Genomic DNA, 21,864 nt, shown 5'->3' with positions numbered 1-21,864 from the left:
AGTTGGAACAAATAATGCTGTTACCATCTATTTAGCTTATCTAGCTGCTTTGTGTGCATTTTCATTAGACTCCTTTATCATTGTAGCTTTGTTTTTGTAAAATGCTTCCACTTCTTCATATCCGCTCAGACTGTATGAAAAGTGGTCTTCAGGAAAAAGAAAAACAAAAGAGAGAGACAGCAAGGAAGTACACGGTTCGTTGAGGGAAATAAATGAGTGTGAACTGAAGAAACGGATGTCCATATGATTATTTGTAATCAGGTATTTTAGAATTCTGGTATGAAAAGATGGGCCTTTGCAATGCAGTGAGAGAAAGCTACTTCATACATTATTTCTTTATTTTTAATTATGACAGTCAGAAATAAACTAGAAAATGGAAAAAATGGAAGGCAGACTAATAAAGCACATATTGGACTTGAATATAACATAGTCAATGTGTCTGAATGCAAAGATTGGTATGTACTTATGGAGAATAATAAGGGTGTGTCAGGGATGCCAAAAAAGAGGCACAATAAGGGTATTCCAATCAAGGCGGGGATGGGGTTACTATTGTAAGTTAGTTACATCAGCACAGTCATGTTCAGAGGTGATTATTAGGCTAATGGCACAAGAGCCTTTACAAGCCTAGCCAATAGTCCCCAGGATATGACAATATTATATCTTAATTTCCCAAATATGAGATAGGGTAGTATCATGGTAGTGGGTCTTTCTGTGTTGGAGCCTTCAGTGATATAAGGGACATGGGCAGTACCCTGGGAGTGAATTTATGGTTCTCCATCCATTTATCTAAACTCTAAACTATTTTTTTTAAGAGAGTGAGGGACGGGCTTTGTTTTATGAAGATAAGAAATTTATTCCATAGATGAGGTAGTCTTTGAGATATGAATCTGTCTCTTCAGCTAGTTCTGTTAGAGTCAGAAATAAGGTTCAGGTCCATGGAACAGGTAAGCCTTGTATACTTTTTCTTGTGAATATGTAACATTTTCATCAGGCTAGATCAGAGAATGCCTTGTAGGTCAGGCATATCTCCCATCTCAATAATCAATATGAGATGGAGTAAAGGGATAGAGCCTTTAGTCGATCTGCATAAGACATGTGTCTTACTCTTTCTAATTTTTACTGAGAAACCTCTGAGGCTGCCCCAGTTGGTGTAAGTTCATGGTTAAGTACCTGGAGAAGGGAGCATTGTACTCAATTATAGGCCTGATGAGGGCAGAGTACAAAGGCACTATGACTTCCGTTGATCGTGATGCAATGCCTTTGCTTATTAAGGTTTGAGGAAGATCATTTTTCACTAAACACTGATATGCCACAACAGTTCTAAGTGAACATGAATTAATGTTTATATTCATCTACATTCTTCATATTAACTTATTTTGACCTCAGATAATATCAGATGCCAAAGTTGACATCGATAGCTCCTTTTGTGTTTCCAGCTGTAAACCAGATTCATATGAAGTCATATGTTGAAAGGATGGAGTTGGTCTGTTGTCTGTAATGGAAAAGTAGTGATTTAACACACCGAGCTGGCAAGAAACGCTATGTCATCTCCAAGTGTGCCATGCATGATGGATGTCTGTCATTTGTTCATATTTATTACAGGGGAGAAGACCTGTTGGCTTTACGTCCCATTAACATTTTATTAAATTTAAAACGGAAGTTATCAGGGAATTTTTTGTCATTTCAGTCACCTGTCGTCCCCCCCCCCCCCCCAAGCTGTCATCACTTAAGACACATCTATTTTTTTTCTTATTTCGGTGCCTTGATCCCATTCAATGCATTGAAATTTGGATGCTTTGTCTAATCTCTGTTTTGCTATCTTAATCAGATAAATGAATCCTTTGGGTTTAGATCACATTCACAGAAAACCAGGATATTTAAAGTTCACCTTATTTGACTAAATCTGTGGTCACATGTTTATGCATACCATTTTACTTGCACATTGATTTAGTAGAAGATTAACCAAGCAACACAAAACAATAGGATTTGTCTGATAACAGACTCTTTGTTACTGTGTTTCTACAAAACAAAAAATATTGGTTAAAGTAGGGAGCAACGCCTGCTTATCAGTGACTCATTGAGACAATTTCTCAGTTTAGGAAATTGATTTTGAAACTCAGGGACTGGCATACTGTTATTTAAATGAGTTAGGTCTGTCACACCCCATTTTCAGAAACTGCAGGTGGGAAAGAGTTAAACACTCATCTCCTCCTTCTAGATAAACAGGTTCTTCCTGGTTGTAGGAAGTTAAGAGACTGTACAAGTATCTAGGAGAGGTTTGTGACTGTCTTTCAGTGTATGAAGTTATTTTAAATTATTTTGTTTTCCAAATAAACTCTCAATGGACGTGCCTTTTGATTCTCCAGAACTAGGTAAGGAAGATGTTCTTTTATATTTCATTTAATTTCTGATTACCCTATTTGAGTCTGTAAAACATCTCGTTTGATATCTAGTTGTAGAAAGTTAGACATCTAAAGCTGTCCAGTTAAGAATGTAGTGAATACCACCATGGTCCTTCGAAAGAAAACTTTTAGTACATAGTGCTTGAAATGTATAAAACAGTTTTGAAAGAAATGCAGAGCATTGTCCTACCGCGAAACAATGCTGAACTGTTACTGTATATAAATCACCTGTTAACCTTAAACTGCCAAGACAAACTAATCTCTAAAGTGTAAGCAGTGTGTGTAAAACTGGGTGTGAATTTCATTGTAAATTATGAATCTCAGCAACTTGTAATCTGTTTTGATTTATCAAAACAGATTTACGTCTAGACTGCTAACAGGTTTGAGACAAATTTAAGTGCAAGATATTGTCATTCTCTAGAACCTTTTTAAAGTCTTCTTTCATTAATTCACTATTTTAGTAAATAAACTGCTACAAAATAATTTACATTACGTTCAGGATGGGATTTGGCTGCAGCCTATTCTGTTGCTGAATTGGAGTTTAGGTATTATCTTGTAAAATATTTTTCTACAGCTGTTATTCATGCCAGTAAAGTGAAATTGGGTTATGTGGATAGAGGTGGGATTAAAAATTGATAAACATGATAAAATTGAAGTGCAAAGGGAGACATTTCATAGTGGTCAGTTTAGTACTGAGCAATGTATTGACCTGGGAGAAAGTGTCATAGTCCTTTGTTCACTGAATGACCTGAGTAGATTCTTATTTTATTTGCCTTTCAAACTAGTGCTGTTCATGATAAATATTGCTGATATTGTCATCTGTGAACTAGAATTAGTGATGATTCATTGCAGTTTTTTTTTCTGAAGCATATACACCTCCTGTGTTTGCATTTGTATTTAACAGACCTGAGCGTTCAGACAGTGACTGGCCTCCTTTGACACATCTATGTAAAATAATAGTATTTAAGATGGGAAATTGTTTGTATGTGTTACTTATTTCTAAAATAAGAACCGCATGTTAAAGAAACCTTTTGTGCTGTGCTGATGGCTTGTGCACATTTTTTCAAAGTACATTTAACCAACACAAGACTTGTTTCTATGAGAATAATATAATACTGTGTAATGGAAGAAAATTAACAAGGACTAAAAACGTGTTGATCTTTTTCTGTGTCTCTCTTAAAATTTCAGAAAATGTTGTATGGATTTAACATTTAAATTCCACTTTTGATAAAATCTTGCCAAATGTATAGCCATTCTTTTAAAAGACATGAGAAGATAGTTTTAATTGATGACACACATTCAGAAAAAATGACATTAAAGAAAGTAATAAAGAAAGGAGATGAGTGCAGTTCGGGCATGCACCTGTCTTAAAACTAGATAACATAGTTGTGCTTCCTGTGTTCAAAGTCACTTTTCTGATCCTATTTTGTGGTGCACGTAGCCTGAAAATCTCCTTAAAATCTAAACTCTCAGAACACCATCACTGCCATGTTTCCCACAGATATTGATGTTAGTTGACAGCTGATGACGTCAAGCCATAACAGACCCCTAAGAGACTGAAGAGTGTTGGTAACCACTTGTTCATAGGTTCCTAGCTGGATACTAAGCTAACTGCCCTTGGGGGTCATTTTAAGCCTGGCCAATTATTCCATTTGAGAATCAAACCTTGCCCTTGTGTCTGTAAGGCAGGCACCTTAAACATGTTAACCCCTTCTGTCAAGGATAGCTATTGTAACACAAAAGCAGTAATGACACAACTAAAGTATATTACAGGACTACGGTGCTAGGCATGTTTGTTCACACAATTTATGTGAGATGAATATATGATAAAATCACAGAGTAGTACATTTCTTTTCCCTTGATTTTGCTGTTCTGCCATATATGGCCATAAAGATTTTGTGAGGCCCAGTATTATGTTTAATTTCTAGTGTATGTACGTCTTAGTGACTGTTTAATAAACAGTGGAGCTTGTCATCTCAAGGAGAAAAGAATGTTGACTTGTAACTGGTTTTGTTTTCAGCTTCCAAATCCAAGAATTTTGAAATGATGTCTCAACACAAACTTCATTAAGCACACTACTTCATTGAGGTGAAGCACTGACAAAGAAGTATTAATAGGTTTATTTTTGAGATGCCATTGCACTATAGAATACCAGACATGACCAGTAAAGGTATAGCAGTCTTGCTGGGTTATGTTTAAATGCCAGCTTTGCATCTATCAGTATTTGTCACAATTGCAACAGACTGAAAACATGTTAGGGTGATCTTTTTGTGTTTTCATGTAGCTGGAATGGCTGTTTTTACCTTTTAAGCAACCAGCACTACTAACTCCCATTTCCATTGTTTATCAATTAAATACACCATTTAAAAGCAAAGAAAGAATTGTAGAGAATAAAAAGTGTAAGTAGCCCAACAAAAGCTAAAATGACTGGGATTCCCCATGCTGTCAAAGGTCTGGCTAACAGGAGAGTTCCCATGGTCATGTGTTTTTATTGGCACGAATGGCATGACTGTACCCATGCAGACTTAAAAAGTAAAAAGCCATGGACATTCAGAAACCATGCAGATGAAAAACTGGCATGTTCTTAATGGGTAATTTGCATATATCCCATGAGCCTCCACTACTGGAGGTTTAGGATACTCTTACAGACCTTATATTATCTGCTAAGTGCATACTGCACATATGTGGTGAATTTAGCCACAAAATGATTTTTTTTCTTAAAATGTATTATTATTGCTTTAATGTTCATTTATCCTTAAAGAATGTCAATCTGTTACTATGACCTGATGGTATAAATACATAAACTGTAAATATTTTACGATGCTTGATCTGATTTTCATTTTTCTTCTTAAAACTGCTAACTCTGCTCATTATTTCTTGGTGTCCTGCATTTATTATAATTTACTGTCTGATATGTATACATTTCAAATTTACTATACTATCTGTATATAATACTATATGTGCTCTCTGTCCATAGGTGTGTACTTGGTAAATGACCACAAGGGCATTTTTAAGTATAGTCATGCATCACAAATCTCTGGCAAGTTCCGGTACCCTTGGTAAATGTAAGCATGACTTGGGAGATGAAACATTTACAGGCTGCCTATGTCTATTAGAGACATAGGTGCCAAACCAGGGATGAATTTCCTGTTCTCCATCTTGAACTGAGTTAGGAGGAGCTCTGCTTCACATGGATAATTAGCCTGTTCCAGAGAAAGGGTAGTCACTGGGATATATACCTGCCTCTCCAGCAGGTCCTGTTTATATCACAGGCAAGTTTTATGACTTTAGAATGGGTAATTCTGGTGCTATTTGTTTTGCAGACATGCTGGAGGTTCATCAAGGTGGGGTATGCCAGGCATAGATCTCTCCTCAATAGCCTGTAGGAGACATAATACAGGGATATGGCTTTAAGGTGGTCTGTAAAGGACGTTACTTACACCCTGTCTTCTTTTAGTGAGGAACCTCTGTGGACATTCCAGTTGTTGGATGTGCCTAGTTATGTACATCCCAAAGGGGGCATTGCACTCAATGATAGGTCTGATGAATACTGAATACAGTGGAACAATGACCTCCTTTCACCTAGATGCCATACCTTTGTTTATAAAACATAGAGTGATTTCCTCACTACTGTAAAAATGTGATGGTCAAAGGCTAGACTACTGTCCATATGTGCCCCCAAACCCCTGACTACTGGGTCAAATCTTAGGTGTGTATTGTCAATATGACAGTTATTGGGGTGGATTACTTCCCAAAAGATAGTACTATGCATTTCTTGGCATTCATTTTTTGTCCACGGCTCTGGCACAAGTTATTTGTCTGCATCAGCCTTTCCTAGAGAGCATTAGTATCAGTGGAGGATTCTATAACTAAACCTAATTTACAATTGTCTGCAAATTTGGTCAGCCAGAGGCCCTTGACATTGGTCTTAACTTCAGAGAAGTAAATGCCAAAAAAACAGCGGTCTCAGGACCATTTCCCAAGGGACTCTGCTTGTGACTCGCTTCTTTGTAGAGGTAGGAGTCCTAGTTATAACTTCCTGAGTCCTTCCTATAAGCCAGCTGGATATCCACAGGTGTCATAAGGGTTTATACCTAACCTCTTGAGTTTGTCAACAATGTCTGAGTGAGGTATTGTGTCAAATGCTTTGGCCAGGTCAAGGTAAGCAGTGTGAACCATTTTACCCTCATCCATTGCTTTGGTGACCTTCTAAAAGAAATCCACCAGGCTGAGTAGGCATAGTCTACCCTTGATGAAACCAAACTGGGTCAGGTCCAGCATCTGGAGGTTTACTATGTCATTATTGATTATTTCCATGTCTTGCAATACAAGACTGGAGAGATTTATGGGTCTGTAGTTTCCAGAGTCTGTAGATGGCTCACCTTTGTGCACAAAGCCTGTTTGGAGGCTACAGTTATATAGTGATTCCAGATGGCCTGATAGGTCATGTTCCTGCTATTTAGAAGACATCCTGGGATTTTGTCTTTCATGCTATTTAGAAGACATGCTAGGATTTTGTCTTTGCCCATTGATGCACTGTTCTTGGCCTTAGAGAGAGCACTGACGACCTGTTCCCTAGTGATAACAGGGGGAGTTATGTTCGATGGTATTTCCTGAGAGAAGGTTGAATGAGAGAGAGGGTTAAAGTTAGAAATGACGTTGTCTACCAGTAGGTTTGCTATGTCTTCTGGCTGAATGTAAGTGCCTCCATTAACAACAAGTTCTACACATAATTGTGAATTGCCTTTAAAATTGTGGGCATGGCTAAAGAATGCCTTGTGGTTGTCCTTGGCCTGACAGGCCAGGTTTACCTAAAATTTGGCCTTGGTAGACTATTTTTTCCTCTGAATTGTTTGTTTAGCTTGATGAGAGTGCTTTCATCCTACTGGGTGCTACACTTTCAAATTTTTGCCATGATTTTCTTATTTCTGTAAATTAGGTTATTGATGTTGTGACTCCACCAGGGTTGGCTTGTTTGTTGAGTTAGTCCTGTACTTATTCCCAGTGGGTAGAGTTGCCTCTACGCATCTGTTAATGTGCTTGTATAGAGTTTCTGTGAACAGTTCCATGTAGGCAGCAGTGTTCTCAGGGTTTATGGGGGCTTGAAATTTTGCTGGCTTATCACTTAATAGTAGGAAGTTAGCCTTAGAGTAATTTCTGAACATTCCAGGGATAGATGGGGTCCCAGGTTTTATTTTTACTTCAAAAGTGACTGTTTTGTGGTCTGCCTTTACCAGAGAGGACATTACACTAGAGGATGTGCAATACTATCCCATATTAGTAAGGACCACATTCACTGTTTGTACCACTGGTCGATGTTTTGACAATCTGGTCCAGTGAATTTGTGTTTACAAAATCCACGAAGCTCTGTGCCTCTGCATTTGATGTAGTATATGGTTCCCAGTTAATACTAGGGTCATTAGCTTCGCCCATGAATATGGTATTGGGTTGGATGGTGAGTGTTTCCAATAAGTTTAAATACGTATTATTGGTTTCCTGGGTCATAGAGGGGAACCTATAGCTTGCAGGGAAGTGGTATGACATTTTGTCTGTGGTGATTTGAATGTAGAGAAGCTCAAGTGAATTATCCTGTTTGAACAGCCTGGAGGTATATTTATTGTTGATGAAAACTGAGACACTGCCACCTTTAGTCCATGCCTGCGTAGTAGCTGGTCTAAATGTGTGGAAGGCATTATAGCTTGTTGCACTATTGACTGCTAACATCTATTGACATACTCTAAAGAGCACTTCCCCTCAGTGGCACTATAGTAATGGCAAACACCTGGAATAAGTACCACTATAGTAATGGCACACACCTGGGACAAGTAGCACTAGAGTAATGGCACAAAGCTGGGAGAAGTGGCACTATAGTAATGTAATGTAGCTGGGACAAATTCCACTGTAGTAATGGCACACAGTTGGGACAAGTAGCACTATAGTAATGGCACACAGCTGGGACAAGTGCCACTATAGTAATGTCACACAGGTGGGACAAGTGGCATTATAGTGTTGGTCCACAGCTGGTACTAGTGGCACTGTAGTAATGGCACACAGCTTGGACAAGTGGCAATATAGTAGTGGCACACAGATGGGACAAGTGGTACTATATTAATGCCACACAGGTGGGACAAGTAGCATTACAGTACGACCCACAGCTGGTACTTCTGGCACTATAGTAATGGTACACAGCTGGGATAAGTGGCACTACAGTAATTGCCCTCAGCTGGGACAAGGGGCAGTGTAGTAATGGCATACAGCTGGGCCAAGTGGCACTGTAATAATGGCACACAGCTGGGAAAACTGCTACTACAGCAATGGCATACAGGTGAGACAAGTGCCATTATAGTAATAGCCCACAGTTGGTACAAGTGATACTATAGTAATGCCACACAGGTGGGACAAGTAGCATTATAGTACTGGCCCACAGCTGGTACTTGTGGCACTATAGTAATGACACACAGCTTGGACAATTGTCACAAGGGGCACTACAATAATTGCACAAAGCTGGGACAAGTGGTACTATAGTAATGGCATACAACTGGGACAAGTGGAATTACAGTTATGGCACAAAGCTCAGGCAAGTGAGACTGTAATAATGGCAACCAGCTGGGACAAGCAACACTATAGTAATGGCACACAGGTGTAACAAGTGGTACTACAGTAATGTCACAAAGCTTGAACAAGTGGTACTGTAGTAATGGCACACACCTTGGATGAGTGGCACTATACTAATGGCACACAGCTTGAACAAGTGGCATTATAGTAATGCCACACAGCTGGGACAAATGGCACTATATTAATGGCAAACAGCTGAGATAATTACCACTATAGTAATGGCACACACCTGGGACAAGTAGCACTATAGTAATGGCACACAGCTGGGAGAAGTGGCACTATAGTAATGGCAAACAGCTGGGACAAGTAGCACTATAATAATGGCACACAGCTGAGAGATGTAGCACTATAGTAATGGCACACAGCATGAACAAGTGGCATTATAGTAACGCCACACAGCTGGCATAAGAAGCACTATAGTAATGGTACAAGTGGCACTATAGTACTGACACACAGCTGGGACAAATTCCACTGTAGTAATGGCACACAGCTGGGATAAGTGGTACTGTAGTAATGGCACATAGCTGGGACAAGTAGCACCATAGTAATGGCACACAGCTGGGACAAGTGACACTATAGTAATGGCACAAAGGTGAGACAAGTGCCATTATATTAATGGCCCACAGCTGGTACTAGTGGCACTATAAATAGGACACACAGCTTGACCAAGTAGCACTGTATTAATGGCACAGAGCTGAGACAAGTGGCACTATAGTAATGGTACACATGTGGGACAATTGGCATTACAGCAATGGTATACAGCTGGTACTAATGGCACTGTAGTAATGACACAGCTGGGACAAGTGACACTATAGTAATGGCACACAGCTGGAACAAGTAGCACTACTGTAATGGCATGCAGCTGGGCAAGTAGTACTACAGTAATGGCATACAGCTTGAACAAGTGGTACTTTAGCAATGGCACACAGGTGGGACAAGTGGCACTACAGTAATGGCAAACAGTTGGGACAAGTGGCACTACAGTAATGGCAAACAGCTGGGACAAGTAGCACTATAGTAATGGCACACAGCTGGGACAAGTCACATTACAGTACTGGACCACAGCTGGTACTAGTGGCACTATAGTAATGCCACACAGGTGGGACAAGTCACATTATAGTACTGGGTCACAGCTGGTACCAGTGGCACTATAATAATGACATACAGCTTGAACAAGTGGCACTAAAGTAATGGCACACTGCTGGGACAAGTGGCACTATATAAATGGCACACAGCTGGAACAAGTGGTATTATAGTAATGACACACAGCTAGAACAAGTGGCACTATAGCAATGACACAGCTTGAACAAGTGGCATTATAGTAATCCCACACAGCTGAGACAAGTGGCACTATAGTAATTGTACACAGCTTGATCAAATGACACTATGGTAATGGCACACAGTTTGAGCAAGTGGAATATAGTAATGACACAGAGCTAGGGCAAGTGGCACTATAGTAATGGCACAGAGCTAGGACAAGTGGAATTATAGCAATGACACAGCTTGAACAAGTGGCATTATAGTAATGCCACACAGCTGAGACAAGTGGCACTATAGTAGTGGAACACAGCTTGATCAAGTGACACTATGGTAATGGCACACAGGTTTGAAGAAGTGGAATATAGTAATGGCACAGAGCTAGGGCAAGTAGCACTATAGTAATGACACACAGGTGGGACAAGTGGCACTGTAGTAACAGCACACAGCTTGGACAAGTGGCAGTATGATAATGGCACACACATGGGACAAGTGGCATTATAGTAATGACACACAGCTAGTACTAATGGCACTATAGTAATGGCATACAGCTTGGACAAGTGGCACTATATAAATGGCACACAGCTGGGACAAGTGTCACTACAGTAATAATACACAGGTGGGACATGTGGCATAACAGTACTAGCCCACAGCTCATACTAGTGGCACTGCAGTAATGACACACAGCTTGGACAGGTGGCACAATAGTAAGGGCACACAGCTGGGATAAGTAGCACTGAAGTAATGGCACACAGCTGGGACAAGTACCACTATAGTAATGGCACACAAGTGGGACAAGTGCCATTATAGTAATGGCCCACAGCTGGTACAAGTGAAGTTATAATGCCACACAGACTGGACAAGTCGCATCATAGTACTGGGCCACAGCTGGTACTAGTGGCACTATAGTAATGACACACAGCTTGGACAAGTGGCAATACAGTAATGGCACACAGCTGGGACAAGTGGCACATTAGTCATGGACACACATGGGACAAGTGGCACTATAGTAATGGCATTCTAATAATGACACACAGCTTGGATAAGTGGCATTATATAAATTGCACACAGCTGGGACAAGTGGCACTGTAGTAATGGCACACAGCTGGAACAACTGGTACTAAAGTAATGGCACACAGCTAGGATAAGTAGCACTATAGTAATGCCACACAGCTGAGAAAAGTGGCACTATAGTAATGGTAACAGCTTGATCAAGTGACACTATGGTAATGGCACACAGTTTGGACAAGTGGAATATAATAATGGCACAAGGCTTGGGAAAGTGGCACTATAGTAATGGCACACAGCTTGGACAAGTGGCACTATAATAATGGCACATAGCTTGAACAAGGGGTACTATAGTAATGGTGCACAGCTGGGGCAGCTAGCACTACAGTACTGGCACACAGCTTGAAAAAGTGGTGCTATAGTAATGACACACAGTTTGGACAAGTGGCACTATAATAATGGCACACAGCTGGGACAAGTGGCACTATAGTAATGGCACACACATGGGACAAGTGGCATTATAGTAGTGGCACACAACTAGTATTAATGACACTATAGCAGTGATATGCAGCTTGTTTAAGTGGCACTGTATAAATGGCACACAGCTGGGACAAGTTTCACTATAGTAATGGCAAGTGGCATTATAGTACTGGCACACATCTTATACTAGTGGCACTGCAGTAATGACACACAGCTTGGACAAGTGGCACCGTAATAATGGCACACAGCTGGGACAAGTAGCACTATAGTAATGGCACACATCTGAGACAAATGGCACTGTAGTAATGACACATAGCTTGAACAAGTGTAACTATAGTAATGACATATAGCTTGAACAAGTGGCACTATAATAATGGCACACAGCTGGGACAAGTAGCACTATAGTAATGGCACACATCTGAGACAAATGGCACTGTAGTAATGACACATAGCTTGAACAAGTGGAACTATAGTAATGACATATAGCTTGAACAAGTGGCACTATAGTAATGGCACACAGCTGGGACAAGTAGCACTACAGTAATGGCACACACATGGGACAAGTGGCATTATAGCAGTGGCACACAGCTGGTATAAATGGCACTATAGTAATGATATACAGCTTGGTCAAGTGGCACTATATAAATGGCACACAGCTGAGACAAGTGTTACTAAAGTAATGGCACACAGGTGGGACAAGTGGCATTATAATACTGGCACACATCTCATACTAATGGCAGTATACTAATGACACACAGCTTGGGCAAGTGGCACTATATAAATGGCACACAGCTGGTACAAGTGACACTATAGTAATGGCACACAACTGGAACAAGTGGTACTATAGTAATGACACACAGCTTGGGCAAGTGTCACTATATTAATGTCACACAGCTAGGACAAGTGACACTATAGCAATGACACCACTTGAAGAAGTGGCATTACAGTAATGCCACACAGCTGGGACAATTGGCACTATAGTAATGGTACACAGCTGGATCGAGAGACACTATGATAATGGCACACAGTTTGGACAAGTGGAATACTGTAATGGCACAAAGCAAGGGCAAGTGGCACTATAGTAAAGCACACAGGTGGGACAAATGGCACTGTAGTAATGGCACACAGCTTGGAAAAGTGGTACTATAATAAAGGCACATAGCTTGAACAAGTGGCACTATAGTAATGACACACAGCTGGGACAACTGGCGCACAGCTGGGACAAGTGGCACTATAGTAATGGCAGACATGTGGGACAAGTGACATTATACTAATGGCTGACAGCTGGCACTAATGGCACTGTACTGATGACACACAGCTTGGGCAGGTGGCACAATAGTAATGGCAAAATAAAGAAAAAACAACACAAACTAGTAAATAAACAAAAATGTAACAAAGCACACATGGTCACTTGATTATTAGCACTTTTGTCAGATTTATTAATCCAACTTCATCAGATAAACAAAATAACATCCCATAATTCATTTAAATACCCTTCCTCTGAAACACATGATAAAATCAATTAACACTTAGAGTAAATGAACACCATATTAAAGAAATATTAATTCAAAAAACCTATAAAGCCAACATTTAAAATCCCATTTACTAACATAATACCAAGTATATAATGTAGATTATTGCACATTCATATTTCATAAATATAGCTGACATTTCATCTTGTGAGGCTTCTCAACTTCAAAATACAGGCTATAGACCAAACATCATTTAAGCCAGGTCTTGCATAAGCCCTAGTCTGAACCTGCCATCTCAACTCCTTTTCTTCCAATAATAAGGAATAGGGACCCACCCCTAACATCCAAAGGAATTTGATTGATAACTCGAAACAAAAATGAATGGTTATTATGTTCCCTTATATGCTTGGCCAGAGTGTTTTCCATTTTACCCTTTCTTATACAATATAAATGCACATACACACTGTTCTCTTAATTTCCTGTCAGTCTTGCCAACATAAAAACAGGGGCAAGACTGACACTGGGCCAAATAGACCACCCAGCTAGAGTTACAATTGTATCTCGCTTTAACACTAAATTTCTTACCCAGGATGGTAAAGGAATTACCAACTTGCATAAATTTACAATAACTGCAAGATTCAAATTTATACATCCCTACCGTTCTGGAAACAGATAAAAATCTATATTCCAATAAACCTTTCAAGTTGTTAGCTCTCCTAAAGATAACCCTTGGACATTTACCAAGTTTATCCAATCGTTCATCAGCCTGAACCAAATTCCAGTTCTTATTAAGTATTGATCTAATGAATTTACTGTCACTATTAAAAGGAGTGATAAAAGAGGTAGTATAGCTAGCACTATCCGCCCTTATACTATTTCGTGTACTTGGAACAATAGATTCAATATTACTTAAAATAGCCCTAAAATGGTCATTTCCGCTCTTGATTTTTACCACATCCACTAAATCCTGAAGGAAAGGTAGTGGGTAACCCCTCCTCAAAAATAAATTCAATAAAAAAAATCACACTCCAAATCAAAATCAATATTAGTTGTACACATACATGCAGCCCTCACCAATTGGCCCTTAACTACTGATTTGTTCTGATGGTAAGGATGTGCACTGGTAAAATGAAGAAAAGAATTGGAGTATGTCTCCTTCCTGTGAATGCTGGCTGAATAACAACCACCCATTCGATCCTTTCGAAGATCGACATCAAGGAAAGCAATGCATTCCTCATTAAAAGAATAAGTAAAAGAAAGGAAATCTGTTGTGTTATTACAATAATTCAAAAAGCCTTAAACACCACAAAAATATCATCAAGAAATCTTGTGTAATAATGAATGTACTGACGATATTCATTTAACTGATGGTGGATATATTGACCCTCCCAATAAGCCATGACAAGATTTGACAAACTGACACCAACAGGGGAGCCCCCATGGCTACACCTTGATTCTGAACATAATACATATTGTCAAACATAACATAATTATTAGCTAATATAACTTCTAACAATTCCTGAATTAATGATATTTCATGGTTCAGGGTGCCTCTGTTCGTCAATAACAAGCAAACCCATTCAACACCTTCCTCCCAAGGAATGGCCGTATATAAATCCTTTACATCGATAGTAGCAAAATTATACTCCTCCTCAAATTTTACTGTGTTTAAACTTGCCAAAAATTACCAAGAGTCTTTACATAAGTATGGTTCCTAGCAACATATTTCTGTAAAAGACCATCAACATATTTTGCCATAGAATAAGTAATAGAGCCACTGCCATTTACTATTGGCCTTAGTGGTGGATCCCCCAGACCTTTATGGATCTTGGGGATCCCAAATATTACAGGTACTCTACGGGAGGGCATAGAAAGGTAATTAAACAAATTCAAGTCTATACAACCCTCAATAAATAAGTCATTCAAAAATGAATTAATACACTGATAGGCCCCATTCAACTCATTCAATGAAACTGGAGTATAAGTATCAGTGTTTAGCACTGTAGTCATCCTTTTGATATAATCAATTCCACCACAAAATACCAGTCCGCCACCCTTGTCAGCTTTTAACACTCTCACACCAGCATTTCATAAGCTGTTCAACATTTCCCATTCCTCGTTCAGCATGTTATTACTTTCATTGTTACTACTCCGGATAATCACTTCTCTAAAATCAATCTCACATACTTTTTCAATACATTCCAAGATAGGGTGCAGTGGGGGATTGAAAGTACTACTGACTACATAGTCGCTCCTTGGCATATTGTCCAATGGAAATAGTAATTTCAAATTTAATTTGCACACAAATAATTTTAAATCAGTCTGAAAATATCTGGTTTTCTGTTGGATACAAAAGTTAGACCCTTAGCTGAAAAGTTAGCTAGGTCCTGACCAACCTCGAACGATGAGTAGTTAAAAATTTTGAAATCATCCTCAGAATTAGTTACTATTATAGGGTGGTGATTTAAGTCATTAAATAGTCCATCAGCATCAAAGTTAGTTATTATTACAGGATGGTCATTTAAATTGTTGAGCAGTCCATCAACTTCAACTCCCTGGTTTTCAATAAACATGCTTAGCTGGTTATGAACAGTAAAATTAGACAAAAGTACCTTTTCCTTGTTATTTATCAACAGTGGCACACAGCTGGGACAAGTAGCACTATAGTAATGGCACAGACTTGGGACAAGTGGCACTACAGTAACGGTATACAGCTGGGACAAGTACCACTATAGTAATGGCACAGCTGGGACAAGTGGCACTATAGTAAAGGTACACAGCTGGGACAAGTAGCTGTATGGTAATTGTACACAGGTGGGACAAGTGGCATTATAGCAATGTCCCACAGCTGGTACAAGTTACACTGTAGTAATGCCACACAGGTGGGACAAATGGCATCATAGTACTGGCCCAGAGCTCTTATTAGTGACACTCTATTAATGGCACACAGATTGGACAAGTGGCACTATAGTAATGGCACACAGCTGGTACTAATGGCATTGTATAATGGCACACAGCTGGGACAAGTGGCACTATAGTAATGCCACACAGATGGGACAAGTGGCATTGTATTAATGGCTCACATGTGGAACAAGTGATACTATAGTAATGGCACACAGCTAGGACAAGTGGCACTATAGTAATGACACACAGCTGGGACGAGTGGCACAATAGCAATGCCATACAGCTGGAATGAGTGGTACTATTGTAATGGCACACAGCTTGGACAAGTGTCAGTATAGTAATGGCACACATCTTGGACACGTGGTACTATAGTAATGGTACACAGGTGGGACAAGTAGCACTATAGCAATAGCACACATCTGGGATGAGTAGTACTATAGTAATGGCACACAGCTTTGACACACGGCACTATAGTTATGGCACACAGCTGAGACAAGTGACACTACAGTAGTGGCACACAACGTGGACAAGTGACACTATAGTAATGACACACAGCTGGAATGAGTGGTGCTATAGTAATGGCACATGGCGTGGACATGTGGCACTATAGTAATGGCACACAGCTTGGACAAGTGGCACTATAGTAATAGTGCACAGATGAGACAAGTAGCACTGTAGTAATGGCACAAAGCTAGGACAAGTGGCACTATAGTAATGGCGCACAGCTGGGACGAGTGGCACAATAGCAATGCCATACAGCTGGAATGAGTGGTACTATTGTAATGGCACACAGCTTGGACAAGTGTCAGTATAGCAATGGCACACATCTTGGACAGGTGGTACTATAGTAATGGTACACATGTGGGCCAAGTAGCACTATAGCAATAGCACACAGCTGGGATGAGTAGTACTATAGTAATGGCACACAGCTTTGACACACGGCACTATAGTTATGGCACACAGCTGAGACAAGTGACACTACAGTAGTGGCACACAACGTGGACAAATGACATTATAGTAATGGCACACAGCTGGAATGAGTGGTGCTATAGTAATGGCACACAGCGTGGACATGTGGCACTATAGTAATGGCACACAGCTTGGGCAAGTGGCACTATAGTAATAGTGCACAGATGAGACAAGTAGCAGTGTAGTAATGGCACACAGCTGGGACAAGTGGCACTATAGTAATGGCACACAGCTAGGACAAGTGGCAGTATAGTAATGGCACACAGCTTAGACACGTGGCACTATAGTAATGACACACAGGTGGGACAAGTAGCACTATAGTAATGGCATACAGCTGGGACAAGTGGCACTATAGTAATGGCACACAGTGGAATGAGTGGTACTATAGTAATGGCACACATCTTTGACACATTGCACTACAGTTATGACACTATAGTAGTGGCACACAGCTGGGACAAATGACACTATAGTAGTTGCACAGAGCTTGTACAAGTGACACTATAGTAATGGCACACAGCTTGAATGAGTGGTACTACAGTAATGGCACACAGCGTGGACACGTGACACTAGTAATGGCACACAGCTTGGACAAGTGGCACTATAGTAATGGCACACAGCTGGGACAAGTGACAGTATAGTAATGGCACACAGCTGGGACAAGTGACAGTATAGTAATGGCACACAGGTTGGACAAGTGGGCATTATAGTACTGGACCACAACTTGTACTAGTGGCAGTATAGTAATGACACACAGCTTGGACAGGTGGCACTATAGTAATTGCAAACAGGTGGGACAAGTGGCAGTACAGTAATGACACATGTTTTAGACTCTTTATGAATTGGGATTATACCTGAAGTTTTCCAGAGGCCTGCAGGATGGGTACTTCTAACTAGGAGATGATTGAGTTCCCTCCAGAGATGTGCCTAAAGGTGTAGACATGCTTTTCTTTCATGAAAGTAGTCATGGCTGAGTAACAAGGATTTCTCTAGCCATGTCAGAATAAAGTGTGCACATCCAAATCTTCTCTGGTATGTGACTCCTTAAATATGCACCGTTCTTTGTTTTTAATTTAACAGACTTAAGGCTAAGCCTGAGAGATGTCTGAGAAATGAAGCATCTTCTTTTGAGGGAAAATATTAGTGACCTGATAGCATACCCTTGGGATAGTGAACATTTTATTTCAAAACAAAATTAATTAAATAAATACATTCCTTAAGGATCAGGATTATATTAAGAGGGACTCTTTAGGCATCATTTCAGCTTTGTTGGCATAGGACAGGAGACCATTCTTTTCAGGCTATGTCAGAAAGGAACACTGGTTCCATATCCCTTCAGAACATTCTTAATAACAGTGGCATTCAAAGAGTTCTATCGAGTAACTGCTTGTAATTGGACTGGTGACTCAAAATTGGGTCCTTTATGACTAGGGATGCTAAACTGTTACACTAGTCACTCAGTATTCACATAGACGTCATGCAGGTTCATCTCTTTGGGCTGGGACACTTTGGGAAGGTTACCATGTGTACCAAACCATATCTAGCATCCCTCTTTCACTCTCTGTGTTCTCTAAAATATTGTCACAATTCATTTGTCTTATGACTTCTTTTTATTCCTAAGCATTCGCTAAAAACGTAATGTATAATGTTGTTTCTTAACAACTCCTCATACATTCAAACATTTGTATTCTCCGTTCATGTACATAGCCTTTGTTCTTATATTACCTGTGTATATAAACACTAATAATATTATATCTGTGATTTAATGCTTATGTAGGCTAAATTGTTATTTTGTAGTTCATTTTTGTATGTCCAAGTTAATCTTTATGAGTACTTTTCTTGTGTCATTAGGCCAGGGTCATGGCTGAAAAAGTTCCTTGTATCAGTTCATTTATCCAGTTTCCAAATTATTTAAATCTATAAAATAAGGAGAGACATGCTGCAGGCTAAGTTTCATTATGCAGTTGAACATTTTAACTCTCCTTACAGAATGGTGTTATACCTTTTGATGGTTCCTTTTCAGGGCACTTTTAACTCAAGAGTCCGTGATCCAGAATGCATGAGTGTATTTACTCGAGTCTAGACCCTGGCCGCACCATGTTTAAAAAACAGAGGACAAAGAAGGAAATGTTGCTGCCTTTTTGTGCAATGGCACTGTGACGGAAGGGATCTAGAAACAGATTAATGACACCAGAGTATACACTATGAAATAGAAAGCATCCTCCTGAAAAAAGTTTTTTTTTTTTTTTTTTTTTGTGGGGTGGCTAAACATATAGGTTCAAAGAAAAGTGTATTAGTGTGTAGTGTAAAACAATCTGAAATTGTCTTGCATGCTTCAGCAACCAAGCAGTCAGACAATGTGATCTATTTAAGCAGGACCGGCCTTTGGTTAACTGGTGCCCTAGGCAAAATAGCTCCACAGCACCCCCCACACTACTTGGTGCCCTCATCCTGGCATATCTACACCATTCAGATTGCTGGAAAAGTGCCCCTGCTAGAGTGGCGCCCAAGGCAGCCGCCTAGTAGGCCTATGCCTAAGGCCGGCTATGTATGTAAGGCATAAGAAGCACGGTTTGATGGATCAAATCCGGGATCCATGAGGATAAGCTGCTACTCACGATACATTGCTTTGTGCCACATGAAAAGAGTAAGTAGATATACTGAGTGCTACACAGACACCAAGATCAAGCAAGAATGAGTATAATGCAAGATATTTTCTAGAGTTCTGCTCTAAATGTAGGTTAAAATTTAAACCAAGTTCAAGTACTTGCATATGAATTGGTTGCAATTCCAGAGCTGTCACAAACTTTGTTAGATGTGAAACATTTTACAATGAAATTAAATTTAAAATATGTACTTACAGATGTCAATTTGTCTTCTAGATGTTATAAAAAACCTTCTGCTTTCAATCCAGTGCTGATTAACACCTTAAAAGTTTTTAAAAGTATATGTGAACAAGAGATTAGAAAGTTGAGTCATAAAAACAAATACGTTAATTGCAATTTAAGTAAAACAGAAAGATCTGCTTTGAAAGAACTTACAGAGAATACAGATATTAGATTCATGAAAGCTGATAAGGGTGGGGGGCTTGTGGTCATGGAGAGAAAAAATTATATAAGTTCAATGCAAAACATATTGAATAATAAAGAATATAAAAACATTATAAAGAATGATGTAGAGAAATGTTATAAAAATGTTTATTCATTTCTTTATGATTGTTTTATGGAAGGAAGTGTAGATTTTGAGTTGTGTAATTTCTTCAAGGTTGAAAATCCCTTAGTAGGTGTACTATTTGGGATACCCAAGATACATAAAGATTCACAAAACCCACCCTTTAGACCAATAGTGTCAGCTCCCTATTATATTATAGAAGGCATATCATTATTTTTGGATTCAGTGTTTAACTCTTATTTTACAAAAAAAAAAGCGAGCTCTTATATAAAGGACTTTTGGGATTTTCAAAAATAAACTTCAAAATGTTGGTACAAATTATGCTTTTGATTCTAATAAGAATTGTTTATTAACTAGTGATATCTATTTGTTGTTTACTACTATACCTCATGATATGGGGGTGGAGTATGTGTGACAATATTTAAACAAGTTCTCTACTATTCCTAATGCGAGAATTCATTTTTATTGTGATCTACTGGATATTTTGTTGGATAACAACTATGTTATTTTTAATAATCAATTCTACAAGCAAATTAAGGGTGTGGTGATGGGGTCATCTGCAGCTCCTACCATTGCCAACACTGTCCTAGGATGGTGGGCACATCAGGTATTAGTTCCTATTATAGATAACTATAAGGCAGTATATTTTAATAGGTTTGTAGAGGACCTGTTTTTTTATAATTGAAAGGTCAGAAAGAATCAGAGTTTTTAAAGTTCACATTAGGTGATACAGGTAGAGAAGTCAGCCTTTTAGAACTAAACATAAACTGGAGTTCAACAGATAAACAATTTGAAAGTAGTATTCATAGAAAGGGTACTTTTTCAAATAATTACTTACATTAGAAGAGTCACCACCCTTCATTTATGAAAAAAAATATACCCAGAGAGCAATATATAAGAGCTTCAAGAATGACTACAGATGAAACTAGAATAAATGAAATTCATTACTTCCCTATTTATTAAGAGAGGGTACAATAGAGAGTTATTATTAAGAAGTGAGAATGAAATTATAACTAAACAAAACAATTTATTTGCACCCATTTTAAGAATCCTCTCATTAAGGAAAAAGATATTTCAGAAAGGAATTTCTAACTGACAGGAATATATCTTGTAATTTAGAGATGACTTCAGATAGTGAAGCTATTTGTGACATCATTAGTAGTAATGTGAGAAAAATGGTGAACTGTTTAGAGCCGTAAGAAAATCCCCTAGTTTTGTTTATAAAAGCACCAGTAATCTAAAAACATTATTACAAAAAGACAATACAAAAATACCCACCCCCCAGATTTTTTGAAATCACCAAAAAGAAGGGGATGTAGGAATGTTGGGACTGTGACATTTGTCGTAATATCTTAGAAGGCCCCTCCATTTCCCTTGAACACATACAACATACAATTTCAGTTCCTGTCAGATTTAACTACAGTTCGAAAAGAGTAGTATATATAAGTCTTTGCTCAAGGTGTAATGCATATTATAAGGGCTGGATATTACAAAAACAAAATGAAACAAAAAGAAACATTTTGGTAAACAACACTAGGAGCTGACCAATTACCGGGGCTCAAGGATACTATCAATATTAAGTGTTTCTT

The 21,864-nt window shown here is 39.0% G+C and overlaps 1 protein-coding gene across 1 annotated transcript in view; it reads left to right on the top strand.

Moving 5' to 3' along the window:
• Positions 1-2,253: 2,253 nt before the first annotated feature.
• The window catches only part of EPS8L1 (EPS8 like 1), a 270,983-nt gene continuing 251,372 nt past the window's right edge, over positions 2,254-21,864 (top strand). The window contains exon 1 of the mRNA XM_044059439.1: positions 2,254-2,372. Coding sequence (XP_043915374.1) covers positions 2,342-2,372 — 31 coding nt within the window. The 5' untranslated portion in view covers positions 2,254-2,341. The remainder of the gene's footprint in view (positions 2,373-21,864) is intronic.

The sequence above is a fragment of the Protopterus annectens genome, chromosome 17.part0 (assembly GCF_019279795.1).
Source record: "Protopterus annectens isolate FY-2018-M chromosome 17.part0, PAN1.0, whole genome shotgun sequence".
Classification (NCBI taxonomy): domain Eukaryota; kingdom Metazoa; phylum Chordata; order Ceratodontiformes; family Protopteridae; genus Protopterus; species Protopterus annectens.
Note: the sequence above shows the minus strand (reverse complement) of the source record. Positions and strands in the feature narration are given on the sequence as shown.